This window comes from Amphiprion ocellaris, chromosome 12 (assembly GCF_022539595.1).
Source record: "Amphiprion ocellaris isolate individual 3 ecotype Okinawa chromosome 12, ASM2253959v1, whole genome shotgun sequence".
Taxonomy (NCBI): domain Eukaryota; kingdom Metazoa; phylum Chordata; class Actinopteri; family Pomacentridae; genus Amphiprion; species Amphiprion ocellaris.
This window is the reverse complement of record NC_072777.1, coordinates 35,272,529-35,297,584: the sequence shown is the minus strand read 5'-3', so window position 1 is coordinate 35,297,584 and position 25,056 is coordinate 35,272,529. Positions and strand designations below refer to the sequence as shown.

The 25,056-nt window shown below is 36.8% G+C and overlaps 1 protein-coding gene across 2 annotated transcripts in view; it reads left to right on the top strand.

The window, feature by feature from the left end:
- The window catches only part of vsnl1a (visinin-like 1a), a 52,018-nt gene that overhangs the window by 7,272 nt on the left and 19,690 nt on the right, over window positions 1-25,056 (top strand). The window contains exon 2 of one of the 2 annotated variants that reach the window (XM_023262718.3): window positions 3,460-3,626. In XM_023262718.3, coding sequence (XP_023118486.1) covers window positions 3,465-3,626 — 162 coding nt within the window. In that variant the 5' untranslated portion in view covers window positions 3,460-3,464. Of the gene's footprint in view, window positions 1-3,456; window positions 3,627-25,056 lie in introns of both variants that reach the window. The other variant, XM_023262717.3, reaches the window with a different exon arrangement.

Below are 25,056 nucleotides of genomic sequence, written 5' to 3'. Positions count from 1 at the left end.
TTTCTGCTCCAGATTCTTCATATTCTTGGTTTGATTCACATCTCTGCCTCCCACCATCTATTAAATTTGATGATATTGTTTCTGGTTTTTATGATAATATGACTGATTTAATTAAATTCTTCTTCAGCTTTACCTAAATAACTAACCTCATATGTTCATTTTTCTCCTATCACACCTGTAGCAGTTCAGTTTAAATTAGTAAATTCATTGATTGTTTTGCCCTTTAAGTTCACAGGCAGTAAGGAGGCCTGATTACATAATTTACATTTCAGTTTTCTACATTATTACTCCAGAGTTTCTGTGTGAACTCGGGTCACGCTGAGCCTGGATGAAAAATTCTTAAAAATTGGTTTTCAGGGCAAAGTATATTTATCTTTCTGAGACAAATGGCTCCCAGATTGCAGTCCAGGGACTTTCTGAGCTGCTGGAAATGGCTCCACGAGGTCTCCAAATGAAGAATTGTCTCATTTACCCCCCCCCCCCCCGTTCACTTAGAATAACTTTTCTGATGCCTTGTTCTCCCACCGTTCTCTCAGTCAACGGTGCAGACGGTCGGATAAGATGAAGAAGATGGTTCTCATCATGAGGCCCATGGGCCAAAAGCGGTCCTCCAGAGGGTCCAATCCGGCCTTCAAAGTGTAAAAATTCCAATGAATTCCAGAATTCCAGAGAAAACAAGAAACAATACAACAAAAATGTGAGACAAATGATAAAAGTCAGACAAAAACAACAAAAACCAGACAAAATATTACAAAAATGAGACACAAAATGACAAATATGAGACAAAAAACACAAACAAGACAAGAGGAAAAACAAAATGACAAAAACAACAAACAAAAAACAAAAGTCAAACAAAAACAGACCAAAAGCAACAAAAACCAGACAAAATATTACAAAAATGAGACACAAAGTGACAAAAACGAGAAACAAAATGATAAAAGTCAGACAAAAAAAGACAAAAAAGCACCAAAAATAAGACAAAATGTTACAAAAATGAGACACAAAATGACAAAAATGAGACAGAAAACGTCAAAAGAACAAAGAACAATCTAGTATTTTACTTTATGATCAAAACAACTTGTCATGGTCTAGAAATGATTTTAAATTTATAGTTTTACTAATTTCCAATCTGCAGTTAATGTCTTCTCTAGAATTTTTACACTTTGAAGGCTGGATTGGACCCTCTGGAGGACCGCTTTTGGCCCACGGGCCACATGTTGGACAAAATCAAAGCCAAAAGACGATCAACAGGCAAACCTGGACGACACTGTGAATGTGACTCTGTTCATCTAATTTCTCGCAGGAACATGGCTGCTCTTTGCCTGCCAACGTTAGAGCTGGATGTGGGAGCGTCTTTGAACGCACCGCGGGGACAGTTTGATAAAATGTCGTTACCACACAATCGTTATGTAATTTAAAATCAGAAAGAAAACGAGCTGCTGCATGTTTTCTGTGGATTTATAGGTTCTGGTTTTCACAGTGTTTAAATAAATGGAAGATGCAGCTTAAGAGACGCTGTGGAGAGCGGTCATTTTAAAGAAACTATACATCACAGCGTTCATACAGACCAGGGGTGTCCAACATGCGGCCTGTGGACCAAAAGCGGTCCTCCAGAGGGTCCAATCCGGCCCTCAAAGTGTAAAAATTCCAGAGAAGACATTAACTGCAGATTGTAAATTAGTAAAACTATAAATTTAAAATCATTTCTAGACCCTGACAAGTTGTTTGGATCAGAAGTAAAACACTAGATTGTTCATTGTTCTTTTGTTGTTTTGTGGTTCATTTTTGTAATATTTTGTCTTGTTTTTGTTGTTTTTTGTCTTTTTTTGTCTGATTTTTAGCGTTTTGTGTTTCCTTTTTTGTCTCACTTGCGTTTTTTCGTCTTATTTTTGTCATTTTGTGTCTCGCTTTATTCGTTGTTTTGTGTATTGTTTGTGGCGTTTTGTGTTGTTTTTTGTCTCGCTTGTATCGTTTGTCTACTTTTTTGTTGTTTTGATTCGCACTTTTGTCATTTTTGGTCTCGTTTTTGTCCATTTTTTGTCACTGTAACTTTTTTGTCAAATTTTCTCTCTTTTTTTTGTTTTGTTTCATTTTCTTTGTCTGATTTTTTGTCGTTTTGTGTCTCGTTTTTGTCATTTTGTGTCTCATTTGTGTAATATTTTGTCTTGTTTTTGTCTGTTTTTTTCTGACCTTTGTCGTTTTGATAATACAGTAAAATACTACATCATCAGTTCCACATGACTAAATGTTGTGTTCGTTTGTAGACACTGATCTGGAAGTTGTAATGTGGAAATGATGAACTGAAGCTGAATGTTGCTGAAAGTGAATTTATTTTTCTGAAGAAATTTCAGGTTGTCCATCATGTTTTGTAAAAAGATAATTCCTTAAATGTGAACATTTTCAGAATGTACTTTTTGCACTAAAACAAAGGAACCATTAGGAGCTGTGGTTATTTATAGCTTATTAAGCTGTGGTTTTACTGGTCCGGTCCACTGGAGATTAAACTGGACTGAATGTGGAACCTGGACGAAGATGAGTTTGACTCCCCTGATATAGTTTATAAAAGCAGCACCTGTTCTGCTCTTTGCAGGTAAACCCACACACTGTTTCTGCCTCGCATCTTTTTTCTTTTCATCCTTTTCACGCTAAAGAGGTCTAATAAACATTTCAGCAGAGAGCAGGAGCAGAAATGCTCCAAAATGCTCACCATCTTGTGCAGATTGTGATAATTATGGGTTGGTTTATGATCTAATCAGGGCCATAAAGTGGCAGCATCAGCGTTATACAAGCAGGGAGATGCCGAGGCAGCCGGGTGCAAACAGCTGCGGTGGGGAAATTAAAAGACATTAATCCCAAACATACTTGAGTTTTCCTAAAAAGTCACAGTGGGCCGTCTACTTGAAGATGCCACTTTCCAGAAGCCGAAGAGCTTCATTTGGAAAGACGAGAATAGGAAACAGTTAAGAGTTTAAAAGCAAAAAAACAACATTTTCATCTGCCAGCGCTTGAAAATAATAATTTGTACCATTAAAAGACTAAAAAGACTAAAAACCAACATAAATGGCACACCCCTAAAACAATTTTGGCAAGAAAAATATAACGTTTCGTTGATGTTCTCTTAATAGATTTAATGCAGGAACTCTGAAGGATTTCAAAGGTTGACAACAAACAAACAAAGTGAGGACAAACAGCTGCTCAAAGTCAGGAAAATAAAGCCAAGAAGTAGAACCAGAACATGACTAATTTCCAACGTTGTTCCTCAGTCCATTTGTTTTAAAACTTATTTTTAGACGGCGCTTTGGTTTCAACTTTCACAGTTGTGTAGAAATCTCTGGTTTCAGTCTTGATGAATCATTCTTCCAAATTCCCTCCAGACTTTCACAACATGTGGAGGTTCAATATAACCAAAAGATGCCTGTTGTCATTAATTTTGTGTGTCTGTGTCTTGGTTTCTAGCAGGAAAAATGGGGAAACAGAACAGCAAGCTGACCCCTGAAGTGATGGAGGATCTGGTGAAGAACACAGAGTTTAACGAACACGAGCTGAAGCAGTGGTACAAGGGATTCCTGAAGGACTGTCCCACCGGCCGACTCAACCTGGAGGAGTTCCAGCAGCTCTACGTCAAGGTGAGGCTCCACAGCTCGCTTTCACCTGATGGATTACACACATGTTGTCGGCTACAACACAACACTGACGGTCTGTAGTCGTACTGGCAGACTGCACTTCCTCAGCAGACAGAGTGGAAGTGATAAAGCAGCAGATGTACAGCCGCTATTCTAAGAAAAAACAACATTTTTCCATCATATTTACAATAAGTACGTGTCTTATCAAGAAGCTGCTATAAAATTGACCAAATAATACCAGTATGTCATAGCAGTATACTAAAAAAATGTGGTTTTTTTATGAGAATTTAAGTTAAGTACATTGGTTTAACCCTCGTGTCGTCCTGCGGGTCACATTGACCCGTTTTAAAGTTTGAAAATGTAAAAAAAAAAAAAAAAAATTCACAGTGAAACTTTTGATGCCCATGTTTTCAACATTTTTGGGAAATCTTTGAACATTTTTTGGTGGAAAAAAAGAACAATTAAAAAAATGTTTCTTAAAAACATTTACAAAAAATCTACCAAAATCCAGCGAAATTCGCTGGATTTTGGTTGATTTTTTAGATATTTTTAGGATTTTTTTTTTTTGGAAGATTTGTACTCATTTTTTTGAAAACATTTACAAGATTTTTTTGCCAAATTTGGGGGATTTTTTAAAATGAAACTTTTAAGGGAAACTTTTCAGAAATTTGGGGAATTTTTTTGCTGAATTTTTGGAATTTTTTCAGACATGGAAACTATATTTTTTGGTGCCCGTAAATGAGGACAACAGGAGGGTTAAATTCGGGTTAGGATGTCATTTTTATGCTGATAGTTGAGTTTTGTTCTTCTCTATCTGTTGATGAAACCCCTGAAAACTCATGAAAATGATCCCTTCCTGCCTTTAAATGCCTTAGATGTTACTACACTTTGAGATGTGAAGTTTGTGCTGCTACAGGTTATATTAGCAGCAAAATGCTTGTAGTAACCCCTAGAATAATAGCAGTGATTGAACTGCAGCATCAGTAATAGTATGTTAGGGTCACTAGCACCAGCATCAGGGTCAGTTATTAGCTATCTGTTGGTTTTAATGAGAGTAATACGCTGTATTCTTAGTGGCTTTAGTAACCGGGGTCTCCTGAGTTCACTCTGAATCCCCATAAAAACCACAGAGGGAAATTGCGTTGCTATATTTCAGCTTGCCTCTTGCCATTTTCCCTTTCGCTCCTGCTGCAGAAAACCAACAGAGAGGCTGATATCAGAGGCGTGCAGATGATTATCTTCTCCTGCTAATAAGAATCCCACCGTATCTCATTACCTCTGACCGAGTGGTGTGAATTTATTCCATGATTTATTCATTTAGTCTTATAGGACAGGGAGCAGCACATTTACAGGAACAATGATGAGCTAAGAATGAAACAGAAGTAGTGATGGAATAGAAATAAGTGGCAAAAAATATTAAGAGACATTCCAAACTATTAGGTGGGCTTTTCGTGGGTCGATATATAATTACAGGACTTTTTGTAACATAGTTGACATTTTTGCTGTTTTCAGGCATAAATTCAACATTTAGCATTTGTTTTTTTGTTATAAAAAGACACAAATGACCACAGAAAAACACCAAATGACTCAATGAGACACAGAATTATCATAAAAAGAGACAAAACAACCACAAACAGACTGATAATGACCAAAATTGACCACAAAGAGACACAAAATGACTCAGTGAGACACATAATTATCATACAAAGATACAAAATGACGAGAGACACAAAATAACTACAAAACACCTAAAATTATCACATAAGGACTGAAATGCTCACAAAAATGCACAAAATGACCACAAAAAGGCCTTAAATACCCACAAAACAGTCGGAAAATGACCAAAAAAAGAAACAAAATGAGCCCAAAGACACACAAAACAACCACAAAAGACACAACATGAACACAAAAATGCACAAAATGACCAAAAATGACACAAAATGACCACAGAAAAACACAAAATGACTCAGTGAGACAGATAATTATCATATTAAGACACAAAATGATGAGAGACATACAAAATAACTACAAAAAATTGTGAAATGACCACAAAAACACCTAAAATTATCACAAAGCGACTGAAAACGGCCACAAAAATGCACAAAATGACCACAAAACAGACTGAAAATGACCAAAAAAGAACCAAACTAAGCAGGTCATGTGATCTGGAATTAACACACTTCCTGGAGAGGTGTTTTGGGAAAATGATTTCTTGGACACAGATTTCCATATAAAATGTGATATATTGCCAAAAAAGACACATCTGTCATGATTATCTCAACGTAATTAAAGAACACAATCCAAACTATTTCTGAATCAGCTCATTTTATTATTGTTTAGCTCATTAGAAAGTGGTTGGTATTAAATTCAGATGGTTATTTTGTTGACATTTTAGTGATATCCAGTCATTTTTTATTAAAAACTGAGACACAAATGATAAAACCCAGACACAAAGTGTCAATACGAGACAGAAAATTACAAAAACGAGACGGAAAATGACAAAAACGAAATGGAAAATAACAAAAACGAGACACAAAATGACAAAAACGAAACGGAAAATGACAAAAACGAGACACAAAATGATGAAACGTGACACAAAATGACAAAACGAGACAATAAACGACAAAACTGAGACACAAAATGACAAAAACAAGGCGGAAATGACAAAAACGAGACACAAACCAACAAACACGAGACATGACGCGACAAAAATGAGACACACAGTTAGTAAATTTGGTTATTTAGTTGGCATTTTAGTGATATCCAGTCGTTTTTTATTAATAAGTGATCGTTTTCATATTAAATAATTACGGAATTTGTAAAGACATGATCATAAAGAACATGAAAACATTAGCTTTTAACTTTTCATAAAATGTATGCAGATATATCCCATGGACTTCAGAAGTCCCTCAGTTATAGATTGATCCTACTGATAGAACTAATACGACTGCTTGCTGCTGATAATAAAAAGAAGATTTTCTCCTGGATAAAAGCGCACCTGTGACTTAGAGAACCTTAATTTAATCATTATCATTAAATTAGGATGATGTCATCATCACATTATATAAAAGTACATTTGCAGATGTGGCAGGTCCATGACAACCCATCTGTCTTTGGTTATCTCATGAAGTCATTAAGCCTCTGAATCCCAAGTAATATCTGGATGCTTTTTCACTCCTGTCACATTTTTCACTCCAATATAAAGTCCTGTACCTCAGTGGAAACAGCACAGCCATGGCTAGAAGAAGAGGGAACTCAAACATCAGTCTTAATGCTATAAATAGAATAATAGCTACACTTAAAAAGAGCAAAATCAAAGCTGAATTTATTGGACTGTTTGTTTTACAATGAAGAAAACTGGAATCAGTATGTACATTTTTCAAAGTATCCACAGGTGTTACCAATACTGGGCAAAAATGGTGAATATTTATGTTTACGTTTTTCTACAGTACTCTGCACGGAAAGATGTTTCACTGTGTCGTTTGTATCTTCCAACACCTTGTTCCACTGTACACTATTTTTGAGCCATGCTACATTTATTTTAACAATAATTCATGCTTTTTTCCCCCTCTTGCCATTTTATCTCGACTCTGTGTTTACACAACCTGCAGTTCATCTGAAAAACTTCAGAATTTTTATCAAATGATTGTTGGTCACAGCTGAGCAAACCACAACTTTTTTTTTACAGAATGTGCTGCAAATGGTTCATTTTTGGCCTTATTTTGAACGACACATGTAGAATGAAGTGGTCTTAGCAAAATATCACAACTGAATGATTATTTTTGGCTTATTTTTTGACAGAATGATGCATCTCACACATATGTTCACATAGAAGCCTTTCAAAGTCACTAAGTTTGGGATTCGAGGGGTGAAACAAAGATTCAACTGATCCAGATCAGGTTTTCATAAAGGAGTGTTTGAGATAACCACCTTTATTTTTCAGGAAAAAACAACACATGAAGTGTTTTATATTAACACACAATGATGAATACACTGCATTATGTAGCGTCTTGCTGTTACATCAGACTTACATCGAGCGTCTGGCGTCATCTTTTACTGGATGTTCTAACTTCCTAGGAGTCCTCTTGGAGGAAAGCACTCTGAGCGGCATAAGAATAGGCATTAATCTTTCATCAGTGGTGCCAGGAAACGCTTCCTAACCAGGGGGGCTGCTGTTACATAAGACACGCCTGGGCATCGAGGTCACGGGTGCATTTCCTCTGAATGCCAACGGAGCTCATGCATCAACAGGGAAAAAAAAAACGAACAAAGCACATCTGTCTGCACCAGAAGTGACATTTTTCCATTTGGACCCACCGAAAGGCACCGAAAATCTGTAGAAATAACCTGGGCTCCTGGGAAATAAGAGGCTGTTGGCAGCTCTGATAAAAGGCACAAAAGATGTCCCCCTAAAATCTTTTTACAACACAATACGACGAGGAGCAGCGGCGGCGAAATCTGCAGCCGCACAAAAGGGGCAACACGGCTCACGTCTGAAGGGGTCTTGTAGGCTTCGGGGTAAATCCTATTATTGGTGCATCCTATTGTGTTTCCAGGCAACAGTGTATCAGCGATAGGGCTTTATTTAAATCCAGAGGGCTGATAAGTGGAAAAATGGTCTGCCGCGACCTCGCATTAGCGGGACAGATTGTTCCTGTGAAGAGCGACTGATTGTATGGTGGGGGGGTCGTATGTTTGGTGGGAGGGAGGCGCAACAGCATGATTTGCGTCGGCTGGAAGTGCGAAACAGAAAGGTAGTGCAAAAGTAAGCAAGCAAAAGAAAGAAAATATACATTATTTATTAGTCATTAGCTTCATTGGAGTGATGAGCTGTGTGTGAATACATGCAGTCATAGAAAAATGATCAGACCATCCTTGTTTTCTTCAATTTCTTGTTCATTTTTATGCCTCGTACCACTAACGGTACATTTGTTTTGGACAAACATAATGATAACAACAAAAATATCTCATAACGAGACTCAAAAGTCAAAAACAAGACACAAAATGACAAAAATGAGACACAAAACAAAAAAAACAAGACACAAAAGGACAAAAACAAGACACAAAATGACAAAAATGAGACACAAAACAAAAAAAAAGACGCAAAAGGACAAAACAAGACACAAAATGACAAAAATGAGACACAAAACAAAAAAAACAAGACACAAAAGGACAAAACAAGACACAAAATGACAACGACACAGAAACGACAAAAATGAGACACAAAACAAAAGAAATGAGACACAAAATGACAAAAATGAGACACAAAACAACAAAAACGAAACACAAAACAACAGCAATGAGACCCAAAATGACAAAAATGAGACCCAAAATGACAAAAACAAAAATAGCTGATAAGAGTTTAATTTGGGAGCTGATATCAGACATTTTCCATGTTTTTCTTGATAATAACCAAAATCCTTTCAGTTCTTCCATCACTATTTATGGCATTGTTCTGCCAGAAACAGCTTTTAGGATTCCATGTTTTCTTTTCTGTCTGTTTTAGTCCCATGATCCACACAGGAGTTAGTACTGATTCATCACCAATGTTGGAAAGAGTTTTCCAGCTGATGGAAGAAGACTGTTTTCTAGAGTAGCCCCAAACCTGACCTGGTTCATCGACCCTTTTTTGTCATTTTATGTCTCGTTTTTGTCATTTTCTGTTTCATTTTTGTCGTTTTGTGTTTCGTTTTTGTCATTTTGTGTCTCATTTTATCATTTTGTGTCTCATTTCTGTCATTTTGTGTCTTGTTTTTGTAATTTCATGTCTCCTTTTTGTCATATTGTGTCTCGTTTTTGTCATTTTATGTTTCATTTGTGTCAGTTTATTTCTCATTTTTGTTTTTTCTTTTGTCTGTTGTTTTTTTCATGTTTTTGTCATTTTGTTTATCGTTTTTGTCGTTTTGTGCTTCATTTTTGTCTCGCTTGTGTTTTCTGTCTTATTTTTCGCATTTTGTGTTTTGCTTCATTCGTTGTTTGTGTATCTTTTGCGTCACTTTGTGTTGTTTGTCTACTTTTTGTCTTTTTTGTTTTGCGCTTTTGTTGTTTTTGGTCTGGTTTGTGTCGTTTATGCAGTTTTTTGTCTCGTTTTTGTCGTCTGTCCATTTTCTTGTCACTTTGTAACTTTTTTGTTTTGTTTCATGTCGTTTTGTGTCTCATTTTTGTAATATTTTCTTGTTTTTGTTGTTTTTTGTCTTGTTTAAAGTTAAATCCTCTATGGTTCAGTTCCAGGTAGCTGTGACTAAATGTTGTGTTCCTTTGTAGACACTCTGTGATCTGGAAGTTGTAATGTGGAAATGATGAACTGAGGCTGAATGTTGCAGAATCTGTCCGGTACAAACGATTGATTTTTGCAATATTTTCAAACAAGACCTGTACGATAACACCATTTTGATAAAATATCATGATTTTAAACTTAGATTTAGTTAATTTTCCTGTTACATCGGCACATAACACATGATATGTTCAAGAGCTATCAGAAAGCAGAGAATCTAACATGCTTTTCAAACCCTGTGATGGGTTTTTGGGGTTCATAGAACATCAGATATGCCCTCTGATACACTACTATTGCTTCCAACCAACACTTTCTTTCTATTCTTTTGTCCTCACCTCCCTAAAAGAGTGAGAGACAGAGCAGACAAATGAAGGTGAGAGAACAGTGTGTCTGTCCAGCAGTACATTAACACCAGGCTGGAGGTAACGCTGAGTTTAGCACTCAGGCAGGAGGACTTCTGGACAACAGGTGTAGATCTGCAAACATGGTGAGATGTGAAGGAGTGACGACGAGAAATAAAGATGTCAGGTGTCTTTGTGGAAAAAATGATTAGACTACCTTTGCTTTCTGCAGTTTCTTGTTCATTCTAATGCCTGGTAGCACTAAAGGTTTATTAGCTGAAGAATAGAATGAACAGGACTTTAAATGCAGCTGATTCCATCATACTTTATGTCCTATCTGACCTGCTTCAGCTTCATTGTATTCCAGAGTATATAAGAGGTCATTTCATGTCATCAGCAGCACTGCACATGTAAAGGTCTAGAGTGGTTTCCTGCTGACATTCAAGCCCATGAAATTGTGTGAAATGTCAAAAACGAGATAGAAAATGACAGAAACAAGACACAAAATGACAAAAATGAGATAGAAAATGACAAAACGAGACACAAAATGACAAAAATAAGACAAAAAAACATGTGAGACAAAAAGAAAACACAAAACGACAAAAGAACAATGAACAATCTAGTATTTTACTTTCTGATCCAAACAACTTGTCATGGTCTAGAAATGATTTTAAATTTATAGTTTTACTAATTTACAATCTGCAGTTAATGTCTTCTCTGGGATTTTTACACTTTGAGGGATTGGACCCTCTGGAGGACCACTTTTGGGCTGGGGTTGCCAGGGGTTCAGTTTCTTACCAAACATTGTGTTGCATGTAGTCTAAAATATTTCTTATTTCACTGTAACCAGTACCATCGCTTCTTATTCTTAGAACCGAGAAGTTCTAAAGTCCTCAAGTGTGATGAATCTCCTTGAAACAGACTCATTGCTTTCATATATTTCAAGGATTACTTTCGATGACATGCTCAATTCAGAAGTAAAGTTTAATAGACACTTCAGGATTTTAAATTGTAGAATTAGGCAAAATGGAGACGATTTCTCACTGTTAATACCGCAGTTTAAATGTCCATTAGTGTGGCAGATTAAAAGGGAATAGTTCATTTAAATGCTTTTCTAGGAAAAAAACTAGAACTGAATAGATGAATGCACTGATGCAAGAAGTGAATGTTTCCTGGGGTAATTACTCGTAAAAATTAAAAGGAAAGTGATTCTGATGCAGTGCAGCTTTTGTCAGGTTCAGTGAATATCTCCTACAGCCGTCTGTTCATAAAGATTTGTTGGTGCACAGCCATGCTCTGTAAACTGAACAGAAACTGATCCATAGAACATTATACCAGCATGTACCAAGAGTTTTAATGTTTGTGTACAAGATGGAGGGACAGATGAAGACGGTAAATCAACTTATCTGCCTAAATATGCTAACTAGCTGCATATAGATACCTTCTTCAGGAGGAAATGACATCATGTGGAGCAGGTCATGTGATCTGGAATTAACACACTTCCTGGAGAGGTGTTTCTGTAACGGGGAACTTAGTGAGAAGTGATGTCTGGGACACAGATTTGATATATTGCCAAAAAAGAAATATGTGTCATGATTATCTCAACTTAATAAAAGAACACAATCCAAACTATTTCTGAATCAGCTCATTTTATTATTGTTTAGCTCATTAGAAGGTGGTTGGTATTAAATTCAGATGGTTATTTAGTTGACATTTTAGTGATATCCAGTCATTTTTATTAATAAATGATTGTTTCCATAATAAATAATTATGGAATTTGTAAAGACATGATCATAATGAACATAAAAACATTAGTTTATTTACTTTTAATAAAATGCATGCGGATATATCCCATGGACTTTAAAAGTCCCTCAGTTATAGATTGACCCAGACCATCCCAAAGACACAAAAATGATCCAAAATGATGAGAAAAGATCCAAGCTGACATAAAAGTGGTTGAAAATGACAAGAAACTTGTTGAAAATGACAAAAAAAATTGTCCAGGTCAATCTATAACTGAGGGACTTCTGAAATCCATGCGATTTTCCTTTTCCTGAAGAAAAGACTGGCCAGACTCCAAGGCTTTCTGAGTTATTTAATATAAAGTAGTCAACAGGTTTACTACAATATCTTTAGTAATAACTTTACATTTCAATTTCACTCAATTGTATGCATAATATTTAAAAGAATGTTTCTCTAAAAATGTCAACTATGATACAAAAAGTCTTGCAGTTATATATTGACCCAGCTAATATAGGAACAAAACTGTGTGGAAAATCCCTCAACTCCCTGGATGTCCGTCGGGAGGTTTAGAACGTCGTTTCTTTGTCTGTCTTGGTTTTAACCCTCCTTTTGTTCTCATTAACGGGCACCAATAAATATTGTTTCCTTGTCTGAAAAAAATCCAAAAATTAAGCACAAAATTCCCCAAGTTTCTGAAAATTTGCAATAATTCCTTAAAAATTTCCCTTAAAAGTTTTATTTTTAAAAAATCCCCCAAATTTTGCAAGAAACTTCTTGTAAATATTTTCAAAAAATGAGTAAAAATCTTCCAAAAAATCCTAAAAATATCTAAAGTGATTCCATATATATATCAGTAAAACTTCTAATATTTTCTTTAAGAACATTCACATAAAAATCAGCCAAAATCCAGTGAAATTCGATGAATTTTGGTTGATTTTTTTGTGAATGTTCTGAAAGAAACATTTTTAACATTTCTTTTTTTCCTCTAAAAAATGTTCAAAGATGTCCCAAAAATGTTGAAAATGTGGACATCAGAAGTTTCACTGTGAATATATATATATTTTTTCCACATTTCTAAACTTTAAAACAGGTCAATTTTGACCCACAGGACGACACAAGGGTTAAATCCTGCTCAGACTGTCTGGCGTTGTTAAAGCGACCCGCTGCAGCTTTGGTCTCCCGGTGGATTTTCACATTTAGATGTTTTGATGCCAGACAGCCACATAAAAATGGAAGAGAGGCATCGCTTGTGTGCCACGGCATGTGAAATCCCTCATCCCTGACACGCCATCCGCTCTGTGAGCCATTTGTAACGGGATAACGACACTCCCTGAAATGTTAAGGTGATAGATTTTGTCACTCAATTTTTTTTTCCTTGTGCCTGATGCATGCAGAAACAATCACAGATAGACGTATAGCAGCGATCCACAACACAACACGCATCCTTTTCTGTAGAAAAGGATGTTGTTTACACCCTGATGGGGGATTCTCTGTATGTTAGTTGACAGTAAATGAAATGAGCATCAATATTATCCGTCTCCTGCCAGCTAGCGTTGTGTAGAGGCAACATTTTAACATCAGTAGGATTGATTTTTCTCTCTCTGTTTGTTTCTTCCACTCATATTCCTCTGGTAATGGTGCTGTGGTTGGCTACTAATGATTATTTTCATTGTCTATTAATCGGTTGATTATTTTCTCGATTAATCAAAGACTTGATCTCAATCAGAATGCAGAAATGTTCAGTTTACTGTCATAGAGAAGGGGGAAAAAACCTAAAAAATATTTACATTTAAGGAGCTGGAATCAAAGAATTTTCATTTCTCTCTAAAAAATATTCAAACCAATCAATCAGTTATCAAAATAACACTCTAGTAGTTTGTGTTTTTTGATGTCACATTTTTACTTATTTAAATATAGTCCTGCACCTCTATGAAAACAGTAAAAAACTCAAAATATGTCTTTTGTGCAGTATTGTGACATTACAATGCCATAAATCCTAAAAACAGAGACAAACAAAACATATGTTTCTTCATATGTTTTACAAAAACTGAAGCAAACCTTTGACAGGATGATACCAATAATGGAAGTAAATGGTGGATTTATTTACTACATGAGGTTCTCGGTTTACGATGTCCTTGATTTACGGCGTTTCGTCGTTACGTTAGAACTGGTTCAGTGGAATTAGTTGGTGAACAGAGCGGATGAATACGTCGTCACACGGCGCTATCAGACGCCATTGTTTACATTTTCCACCACATTGGATTATTCTACATTCACTAACTTCATTATGGCTCCCAGCATAAGTCAGACTCACAGTTTACATTTTTGCCGGTATTTTCCCACTGAGTTGTGTTTCATTGTGAGCTAATGACTGTTGTCATTACTGTAGTTGTACAAAAACTGATCGACATCATGATGCACAGAACGGCTTTGCTTACATTTTCACCAGAGTTCCAACTTACGGTGAAACTCGACTTACGTCACACCATTGGAACGGAACTCTGACATAAGTTGAGGACCTCCTGTATTGATGTTTTTCAACCTCTGCAAACTTTTCAGATTTCCATGTACATCAACTTTAGGAAAGTATTTCATCATGCTGAATGTGTCTTCCAACAACTTCCTCTTCTGTGTACCATTTCTGAGCCATGTTTCAGTTATATTATTGATCTAGTATCTTTTATTCTTCCCTCAGTCTCTCTAATTTGTGTTCTTTATCTGTTCTGTAAAACACTTCCTGCAGTTCAGCCGAATAGTCATTAAATTTTTGTCCTATAATTGGTGGTTGCATCAGGCTTCTTGGTTAAGGATGAGGAGCACACAATCCAGTGGAAACAGTTAATTTTTGGTGAATTTTTTAATAAGCAATTTTGATGAAATCCTGCAATTTTAAGCTAATATTTAATGTCCAGACAAACATGATTAGTTCAAGGATTGTTTGAAAATTAAAAATCCATTGATTCTTTCTGTTTTTTGTTTCTGGCTCTGATAAATGGTGTAATTGTGGCAATTTTATAAAAGGTAATGTGCCTATGGGCAGCTGGTTTAGTGATTCAGAAGGTTCATTTTAAGGTTGACGACTAGCCAGTTCATAACAGCTCTGATCTATCTATCTATCTATCTATCTATCTATCTATCTATCTAATGGAAATAGAGCACAGAAAGCAAGAAACAAGTTTGATGTTTTAGTTACACTCCCAAATTGCAGTTGCTGTCATGTTTCGTTAAATCTGTAAGAGCTCAAAATACTTACAAAAGGCGTTTTATAAAACCTTGGATTTCATTTGTAGCATCGTACATGAGACTGAGGACATCTTTAGTCATTTAACTGATGGTTTGTTGCCTCAGATGAGAGGCAGCATGGAGGGGACAGAGGAAGTCCTTGGTGGAGATTGAAAGCATTTGTTGTGACACACACACACACACACACACACACACACACACACACACACACACACACACGGATGCTGACCTGAATATAGATGTATGGGTGGATTCCGCTCTGTTGCGTCTCGCTTACATCGCCTCAAGGCTCCTGCTGTAGATGGGTGTGGTGCACAGACAGACAGAGACAGACAGACAGACAGAAAGAAAGACAGACAGAGACAGACAGACAGAGACAGAGACAGACAGACAGACAGACTCGATGATAGGGAAGTAAATGGAGCATCACAGGGACACTGACATCACCTTTCTGGGAGGAAACATGTCGGCTGATCACAGGAGACAAAAGACAGAAAAGATGGAGATGTAGCGTTAGATCGACATGGAAAATCAGCGATGAAAGGCAGCGTTTTTCCTGAAGAGTTTACATGGAAACTCCTTTTGTAGTCGTCTGGATAGATGGGACACATATCTGGCACTCAGGTGACTCTATGTATTCCTACAAAAACATATAAATAAGACTCATGTTTAGTAATTCTGTGTAGAGCTGCACAGTTATGGGCGTTAGTAGGAGAACCTGCTTTCACTTCCATGCTGTGCTACATTTTTGCTAATGTACAAATAAGACTTAAAATCATCTTCTAGAACCAAATATAAGTAAAACTGCACCCAAAGTGCCTCACTTGCTGAACATCTGCTTATTGATAGACGCTACAATTTCCCAATGTTCCCTAAATGCCTCACATGCAGGCAGCAGTCGAAACTAGCCAAGTGTTCCTGCTCCAAGAAGCTTCTAGTATCCACTGCAGTAACTGAGTAGAGACTAGAAGCTTCTAATCTCCAATCAGCTACTGCTGTAGAGGCTAGAAGCTTCTAATCTCCAATCAGTTATTGCAATGGAGACTAGAAGCTTCTAATCTCCAATCAGCTACTGCAGTGGAGACTAGAAGCTTCTAGTCTCCAATGAGCTATTGCAATGGAGACTAGGAGCTTCTAGTCTCCAATCAGATCAGCTCTCATCTGCAAACACTTGCTGGAATTAACAAATTAACAAATTCACAAAGGAAAAACTACTGTTTATCTTTGTGGAAATTACAGTCTGCTAATTCAGCGTCAGATTCTCCTTGTAAACTCCTCGCTGTGATAACGAGTGAGTCACTTCATCCAGGGTTCAGCATCATCATTCATCTTCTTCACGTTTCCTGATCTTCAAACACAGTCAGGATTGTTTCTATATTTGTAAACCTCATGAGCAGAAGTCTCTTTCCCCCCCACAAAGCGTTTCATGTTAACAGAATTTTTATGCCTTTCGGGAGCCGTCGGCGTTCAGCTGTGTGTTGTGACAGCGATGGAGGAGGGCAGCAGAGCTTCGGAGACGACAGAAGCTATTTTTAGTGTGTGTGCAGCCACAAGCCTGGGCAGAGAGGAAAGGAGGAAGTGGGCAAACGGAGAGACGGAAGGAACGAGGGAAATACGTAGAAAGGAAAAATGAAGAGGAGAGGCAGAGAATAGAAGGAGGCACAAATGATAGAATAATTTATATATGTATATATCTTGGTGGCATTTACTGTATTTACTCTCATCTAAATTTATGGGAATCAGACAATTATGATGGAATAATACATTATTTTATTAGTGTTAGCTATAATGTGTAGATCAAGGGTGTCCAACATGCGGCCTGCGGGCCAAAAGCAGTCCTCCAGAGGGTCCAATCCGGCCCTCAAAGTGTAAAAATTCCAGAGAAGACATTAACTGCAGATTGTAAATTAGTAAAACTATAAATTTAAAATCATTTCTAGACCATGACAAGTTGTTTTGATCAGAAAGTAAAATATTAGATTGTTCATTGTTGTTTTGTCGCTTTGTCTCTTATTTTTGTAATATTTTGTCTTGTTTTTGTTGTTTGTTGTCTGACTTTTGTCATTTTGTTTCCATTTCATCTCGCTTGTTTTTTGTCTTGTTTTTGTCGTTTTGTGATTTGCTTTATTCATCGTTTAGTGTTTCCTTTTTGTCTCACTTGCATTTTTGTCTAATTTTTGTAATTTTTTGTCTCATTTTTGTAATATTTTGTCTTGTTTTTGTTTTTTTGTCAGACTTTTCTTGTTTGTCTCATGTTTTTGTCGTTTGTGTTTCCTTTTTGTCTCGTTTGTGTCTCATTTTGGTCATTTTGTATTTTGCTTTATTCATTGTTTTTGTCATTTTGTTTCAAGCTTTTGTCACTTTTTGTCTCATGTCCATTTTTTGGTGCTTTGTAACTTTTTTGTAAAAATTTTTTGTCTCTTTTTTGGTTTGTTTCATGTCTTTTGTCTCATTTTTTGTCATTTTGTTTCTCACTTTTTGTCGTTTTGTGTCTAATTTTTGTTACATTTTGTCTTGTTTTTGTTGTTTTGGTCTTTTTTTAAAGTAAAATCCTCTTCAGTTCCAGATACCTGTGACTAAATGTTGTGTTCGTTTGTAGACACTCTGTGATTCACACTGTTATTTATGTGTATATTTGTAAATAGACTGTTTTGCACTATTTTTTAAAGATTTCTTGCACTGAAAAGGAGAAGCTTTCCAATTTCGTTATACACTGTATTATGACAATAAGGCATATTCTATTCTATCTGGAAGTTGTAATGTGGAAATGATAAACTGAGGCTGAATGTTGCTGAAATTGAATTTATTTTTCTTAAGAAATTTCAGGTTGTTCGTGATGTTTTGTAAAAGGATAATTCCTACTGTACTTTTTTGCACTAAAACAAAGGAAACATTAGAAGTTGTGGTTGTTTATAGGTTATTCTGCTGTGATTTTACCAGTCCGGTCCACTGGAGATGAAATTGGACTGAATGTGGAACCTGAACTAGAATGAGTTTGACACCCCTGATGTAATTGAATTATTCAGCAGCTTCAGGCGAGTCTCACCTCTGCTGCTGAGCTCTGAGGAAGTTAGTGAGTGCCTTTAGATGCATACAGACAGATACTGGGGTCCATTCTGGGGGGAAATCATATTCAGACCGAGCTGTGTGTGTCCATTAGCACATCAGCCGAGTGGAGAACAAGGCCGTTAGTGTGGCGGTGGCCGCGATAACGACCTTCAATCGTTTAACAAGAGTTCAAGTCGCCGTATCAGCGAGCGTCCACCCCAGAGAGACACCGAATCCCCATCAGTCTGGCCTCTGACCTGCATGTGGATGGATCCAAGTAGCAGGAGATAGCAGAATATCAATTTCTTCCACGCATGAATAGCAAAATTATAGGAATAAATGCGTTATTCTTTGCAAAAGCAGGCCTAGAAATCATTCAGAATAGGAGAAGGTGTGTATTGATTAGGTTAGACTGATTATTGTGGCTGATATTTGGTATTTTTCTGTTTGTTTTTTGATATCACTAAATCTCTGTCGTCACTCTGTGGTCTTGAAATGTCTCTGAAGCAGCAAAACTGAACAAGAAACACAAACCAAGACCAGGAAATAGTCCGGGTCAATCTATAACTGAGGGACTTTTGAAGTCCATGGGATATATCTGCATATATTTTTATTAAAATTTAAAAAACGAATGTTTTTATGTTTATTATGATCATGTCTTTACAAATTCCACTATTATTTATTATCGAAACAATCACTTATTAATAAAAAATGACTGGATATCACTAAAATGTCAACTATGATACAAAAAAGTCACGCAATTATATATTGACTCGTCCAGAATGACTTGAAAATGATCCATAATTACAGAAAATTAGTCCAGAATGACATGAAATTTGTCCTAAATGACTCAAAAATGATTCCAAAGACACAGAAAGGATCCAGAATGATGAGAAAAGATCCAAGCTGACATAAAACTTGTTGAAAATGACAAGAAAAGTGTCCAACATGACTCAAAAAATTGTCTAGAATGACTCAAAAATGATCGATAATTCCGGAAAATTAGTTCAGAATGACAGGAAATTTGTCCTTAATGACTCAAAACTTGTCCGGGTCAATCTATAATTGAGGGACTTTTGAAGTCCATGGGATATATCTGCATACATTTTTATTAAAAGTAAAAAACTAATGTTTTAATGTTCATTCTGATCATGTCTTTATAAATTCCATGATTATTTAATATAGAAACAATCACTTATTAATAAAAAATGACTGGATATCACTAAAATGTCAACTAAATAACCGTCTGAATTTAATACCAACCACCTTCTAATGAGCTAAACAATAATAAAATGAGCTGATTCAGAAATAGTTTGGATTGTGTTCTTTTATTACGTTGAGATAATCATGACAGATATTTCTTTTTTGGCAAAATATCAAATTTTATATGGAAATCTGTATCCGAAAAATCACTTCCAACAACGTTCCCCATTACAAAACACCTTTCAATTTCAATTTTACTCAGTTGTATAAATAATATTTAGAAGAATCTTTCTTTAAAAATGCCATGTGGTGTTTGGCGCTAAAATCCTATAGTATTAGAGTAAGAATAAGAATAGTGGTAAGAATCCAAACATCTTGACAGCCTAAAACTTGTGCCCAGGACTGTAAATAAACGTACTGGTGTGGATTCGCCCGCAGGTCATCTTGCATTTGTCAAAGGACTTTGCAAATCTAACAGTTAATCAGTGGAGCAGCCGTCCTCTTCCCAGCTCGCTGTGCTTCAGAGTAGAGCTTTATTAGGTTAGGATCTGGCTTTCCCTTTCCTCTCTCCTGCTCTCCTTATCTTGGGACTTATTTTTACTCTCCATATCCCGCTTTCTTCATTTTTCCGTTACTGTTCTCTTTCTCCGCATCTAGTTTTCTGTTGATTTTTTCTCTAAAAAATTACTGTAAGGCCCAAGGCGTTAGTAGATAAAGGAATAGCTTTACATCTCAGGAAATAGGATTATTTGCTCTCTGATTGAGCGTCATATGAGAACGCTGAGAGCAATTTACTGTCTATGTTGGATTTACAGGCTGACTTCTTGGAAACTCTGATTAACATGACACAAATGAAATATGACCTGTAAAGTAGTAAAATTTAGAATGAATGCTCATAGGCAGATTTTTATTAAATTTTAAGTCTGTGTTATAAGCTGGCTAACTGCCCTCTGGCTCTATTTTTATATTTAGTGCAGCTTTAAGCTTGATATCTAATTTTCATATAACCTTTGGCAAGAATAAAAAATAAGTTTAGAACTACCCAGTCAGATTTTATTTGTTCTAAAACGTTCTGAGAAGGCTTTAAAAAGTTGTAGTTATATTTTCAGCAGGACGTTCTTGTTTAGTTCCCATAACGTTCTTCTTCAAGGCTGGATAATGTTCTCTAAAGACATTGTAGGACTCTTTGGTGACAACATCGTTAGACCATTGTGCCCTAAAGTTCTTAAAATGTTCACACTGAGAACATCCTTTGTTTGTTGTCATGGAACATTGTGGGAATATTTTATAGAAGAGCATTTTATAATGCATCTCCCCAACAATATCCTCAAAACATTCACAGAATATTGAAAAAAAAAGTTCCAGGAACATTTTATATATATAAAAAACGTCGTCCTCATCAGAGGCCTCATTTTTCGAATGCTGGTTGGAGAACGTTCTCTTTTGTTTTTAGTCTGTGGTGGAGTGTTGCAGTCAAACAGTACGTCTTAGTTACCTTTTAGCCTTGTAGGAACATTATTTGAAATGATAAGTATACTTAAAACATGCCTTTAACAATAATAAGACCTTCGTTTAAAGAAATCCTCAAGTTCGGAGTTAGTTTAACCTCCTCCTGTTCTGTTTAGGTGTTCCCCAGGGATCAAAACTGGATCCACTGTTATTTTAAATTCGACTCCAGGGACTGTAAGGATTTCTGTTTCTTTGTTGTTCTCTTTTTCTGTCATGTTAATCACCAACTTCACTTCAGTTCTTCTAGTGTTTTGACTCTCGCCTGGTCTCTCGTGGTTCATTTCTCCGTTTTGCCTTTTTTTAAGCAGCTTGAAGCATAAGATCTGTTTGCTTCTTTGACACATTCAGAAATAGAGCCGTACCGACCTGAAAGATTCATGAGTTTAGAGTGTGAACAGGAACAGTTCTGTACTCGCTGTTCCTCGGGCTGTCAGAGTCCACCGACTGCTGCCCCGACTACAGCTCTCCTCCAGATTTAATTTCTGTGTTTTATTCGTTGTCATCTTGTTATCCGTCCTCGCTGACCCAGCTGTCCGTTCATCTCAACTTAACATCTCCTCTGATTAAAACTATTCTCAGAACTGAAGGACCAGAGATGTGGGCTGCTGTGGAATGAAACCATCAGAGGGATGAGAGCAAAAGGCTTTGTTCTGCCACAAAATGACTGTAACACATTACAGCTCATGTCACGCTTCAAATTGGGTCATAATTGCATCTGCATGATTTGAACAGTTAGATAAGCACGTTAGGAAAGTTGTGGATGTCCACTTGTGGTTATGTCGTCTTTTAATCAGAAACATCTTAATTTAATTCCCCGTGGTTGGAGCGTTCCAGACAGAATACTGTAGCCTCTAGACCCTGAAAGGAAATTATAAAGGCAGCTTGTTTTTAAATACACTTTATCAGAAACACCACAGACTGATGGAGCTGTGACGGCTGTGATAAGTGGAGTAGAAGGAAATGTACACCGTAGATAGAAAAATACTACTCAGCACTCAGCTGGAACTTTGAGAGCATATAAAATATCCTACACATCCGTTCTGTGTCAGTAAATACATGCTGTGTAGAGTAACAGGAAAATACTGACCTCATAACAGTCGGTGTCAGGTTGGATTAAAACCATGCTTTTAAATTGTTGAGGGAAAAAACACTTTATGATGCTGGAAAACTTTCAGAGTTTTTAGATTGTAATAGGTTTTGAAATTTCAGAACTGATTCAGCAGATATGACAAGTTGTAGCATAAAAATCCAAAACATTCCTAGATAGCCTGATTCAAATAGAGTTCTGGTTCTCCAAATACGACTAAGATTGTTCTCTAAATATTATCATTTCAGATGAAACTACCTTATTGAAATGTAAGAAAAAAATATAGATTTAAATGGAATTCAAGAGAGTGGATTGGTAGCAGTGGTTTTCCTGTTTTACTTCAAGAAAAACCCAAAGACTTTTGAACTAAAACGTCATAAATGCAGATTTAAATGTCTTAATGTGAGTGTTTGTCCTGAGAAGAGACACTCTGGAGTAAAGTGAGCATTTTGTGCCAAACAGACGAGTTTCCCTTCAGGCCAGCAGTCAGCAGAGAGCAGATCCAGGTGTCGACACCTGTTAGAGGAGAATAAAGATGATGAGACTAAACCAGAGAGCTGCTAATTACTCAGAGCAGTCAGCTGGTGAATCCTACCATGTGTAAAATACAGGCTACAGAAAACAGCTCTGCTTGAGTCCACTTCCTGGTTGGAATAAATACGTATGACAACAAGATCTTTGACTTTCTTTAACCGTTGTGTTGCCTTTGGGTCTAAAATGACCCAACCACTACGTTTAACCGCACAGAAAACCCCCTAAATGACCTTTTTCAGTGAAATTCTTCTTGTTGTAGGTTTTGCTCCTTGTGGGTGGAAACAATGATTCAAAAGATGAGAGATGATTTTAGATAGTATTTTGAAGTTGAGTTTTGTAGTTTTCCATTCCATTGTACAGTACACAGTACACTGTTGTTTCCCTTCAAAACTGCATTTCAAGCTACTTTCTGCACATTTGTGGTACTTTCTTAGGATATACAAGCACTATCTCTTGCTAAACAAAGAATCTTTACACCTCTGCTGTAGCTTTAGCAGCAATAATAATAATAAACTTCTACTTTAGTAAAGAAAACAGTTACAACGTGCTGTAATAAAAATGAGTGATTAAATTCAGTCTTTCTGCCCTCTGAAGAGGGAAAGTGAGTGATGCAGGACAGGTTGTTTCTAGGGGAGCGTTCAGGATGTTAACCCTCCTGTTGTACTCATTTATGGGCACCAAAAAATATTGTTTCCTTGTCTGAAAAAAAATCAAAAAATTCTGCAAAAAAATTTCCCCAATTGATGAAAATTTGCAAAACCTTTAGGAAGAAAATTCCAATAATTCCTTATAAGTTTCCCTTAAAAGTTTTATTTTACAAAAATCCCTCAAATTTGGCAAGAAAATTCTTGTAAATATCTTCAAAAAATGAGTAAAAATCTTCCAAAAAAATCCTAACAATATCTAAAGTGATTCCATATATATCAGTAAAACTTGTGATGTTTTCTCGTGTCGTCCTGCGAAATTCTCTGGATTTTACTTGATTTCTATGTGAATGTTCTTAAGAAACATTTTTAATATTTCCACCAAAAATTGTTCAAAAATTTCCCAAAAATGTTGAGAATGTGGATATCAGAAGTTTCACTGTGAAAATATTTTTTTTTCCCACATTTTCAAACTCTGAAACGGGTTAATTTTGACCTGCAGGACGACATGAGGGTTAAAGGACTCAGATATGATGGAGGTGATGTGAGACTTTCAGACGTCTTCTAGGTGTTTTCTCTTCCTAAGTCTGATGGAAACAGCACCGGGACGCTTCAGTCTGATGGTGGCCAGAGCGCTTTCATGCCAGGAACCCAGACTCAGACGTGACTGAACGCTCATGAATCATGGATTTATCCTTGAGGAGGGAACACCGAGGATGTAGATGAGTCATGTAAAATGGAGGTGCGGTGGAGGTAATGAAGCGTACAGTAGAGGGAACTCAAAGGAGGTGGTGTTTCCTCGCCTTCTTTTCTTCTCGTTTCCACTCCGCCGCCGTCTTCTCGGCCCCGGCTGGGCGGGAGAAGAAGCTCGTGAGACGATTATTTTTAAAAGATGGCTTCAAACTGCACCAGCTGCTGTGGATTTATCTGCCAAGCGCTTGAAAAGACGTTGTGGACACACCGCTGGCAGGGGGAGATAAAGCAAGCCAAGTCCTCCTTTTTTCCTTTTTTTTGTCCTCTGTTGTTCTGTCTCGCTTTGAGTTGCGTCAGGAGGAGCAGAGGGTTGTCCTCAGGTCCACCAGCCAAACCTTCCTGCCCTCGTTGGCTTCTTCTCTGGATCTGGTTTAGATCAGAGTCGCAGCTGAAAAGGTGGAATGTGCCACTAATGTATTGATGAAAACCTATTTTCTCTTCTTATGTCAGAAAGAGCAGCTGTGTAGTGGAGAAATACTTTGCTCATTCCTGGACCTTACAGCAGCGACGGTCAATCTTTAGGTCCATCTAGACCAGGGGTGTCAAACATGCGGCCCTTGGGCCAAAAGCGGTCCTCCAGAGGGTCCAATCCGGCCCTCAAAATGTTAAAATTCCAGAGAAGATATTAACTGCAGATTGTAAATTAGTAGAACTATAAATTTAAAATAATTTCTAGACCATGACATGTTGTTTTGAGCATAAACTAAAATTCTAGATTGTTGTTTTGTCGTTTTTTTGTCTCATTTTTGTAATATTTTTTCTTGTTTTTGTTGTTTTTTAAAGTAAAATCCTGAAGAAGAAAGAGTTCGACGTCCCGCCCATGAAAACCCTGCAGTTGCAGCAAACCCATCAGACTGCAGAGAAGTTAACCCTCCTGTTGTCCTCATTTACGGGCACCAGAAAATATTGTTTCCTTGTCTGAAAAATATCCAAAAAGTCAGCAAAAAAATTCCCCACTTTCTGATCCTCCAGTAAATCCTCTCTGGTTCAGTTCCAGATGACTAAATGTTGTGTTCCTTTGTAGACACTCTGTGATCTGGAAGTTGTAATGTGG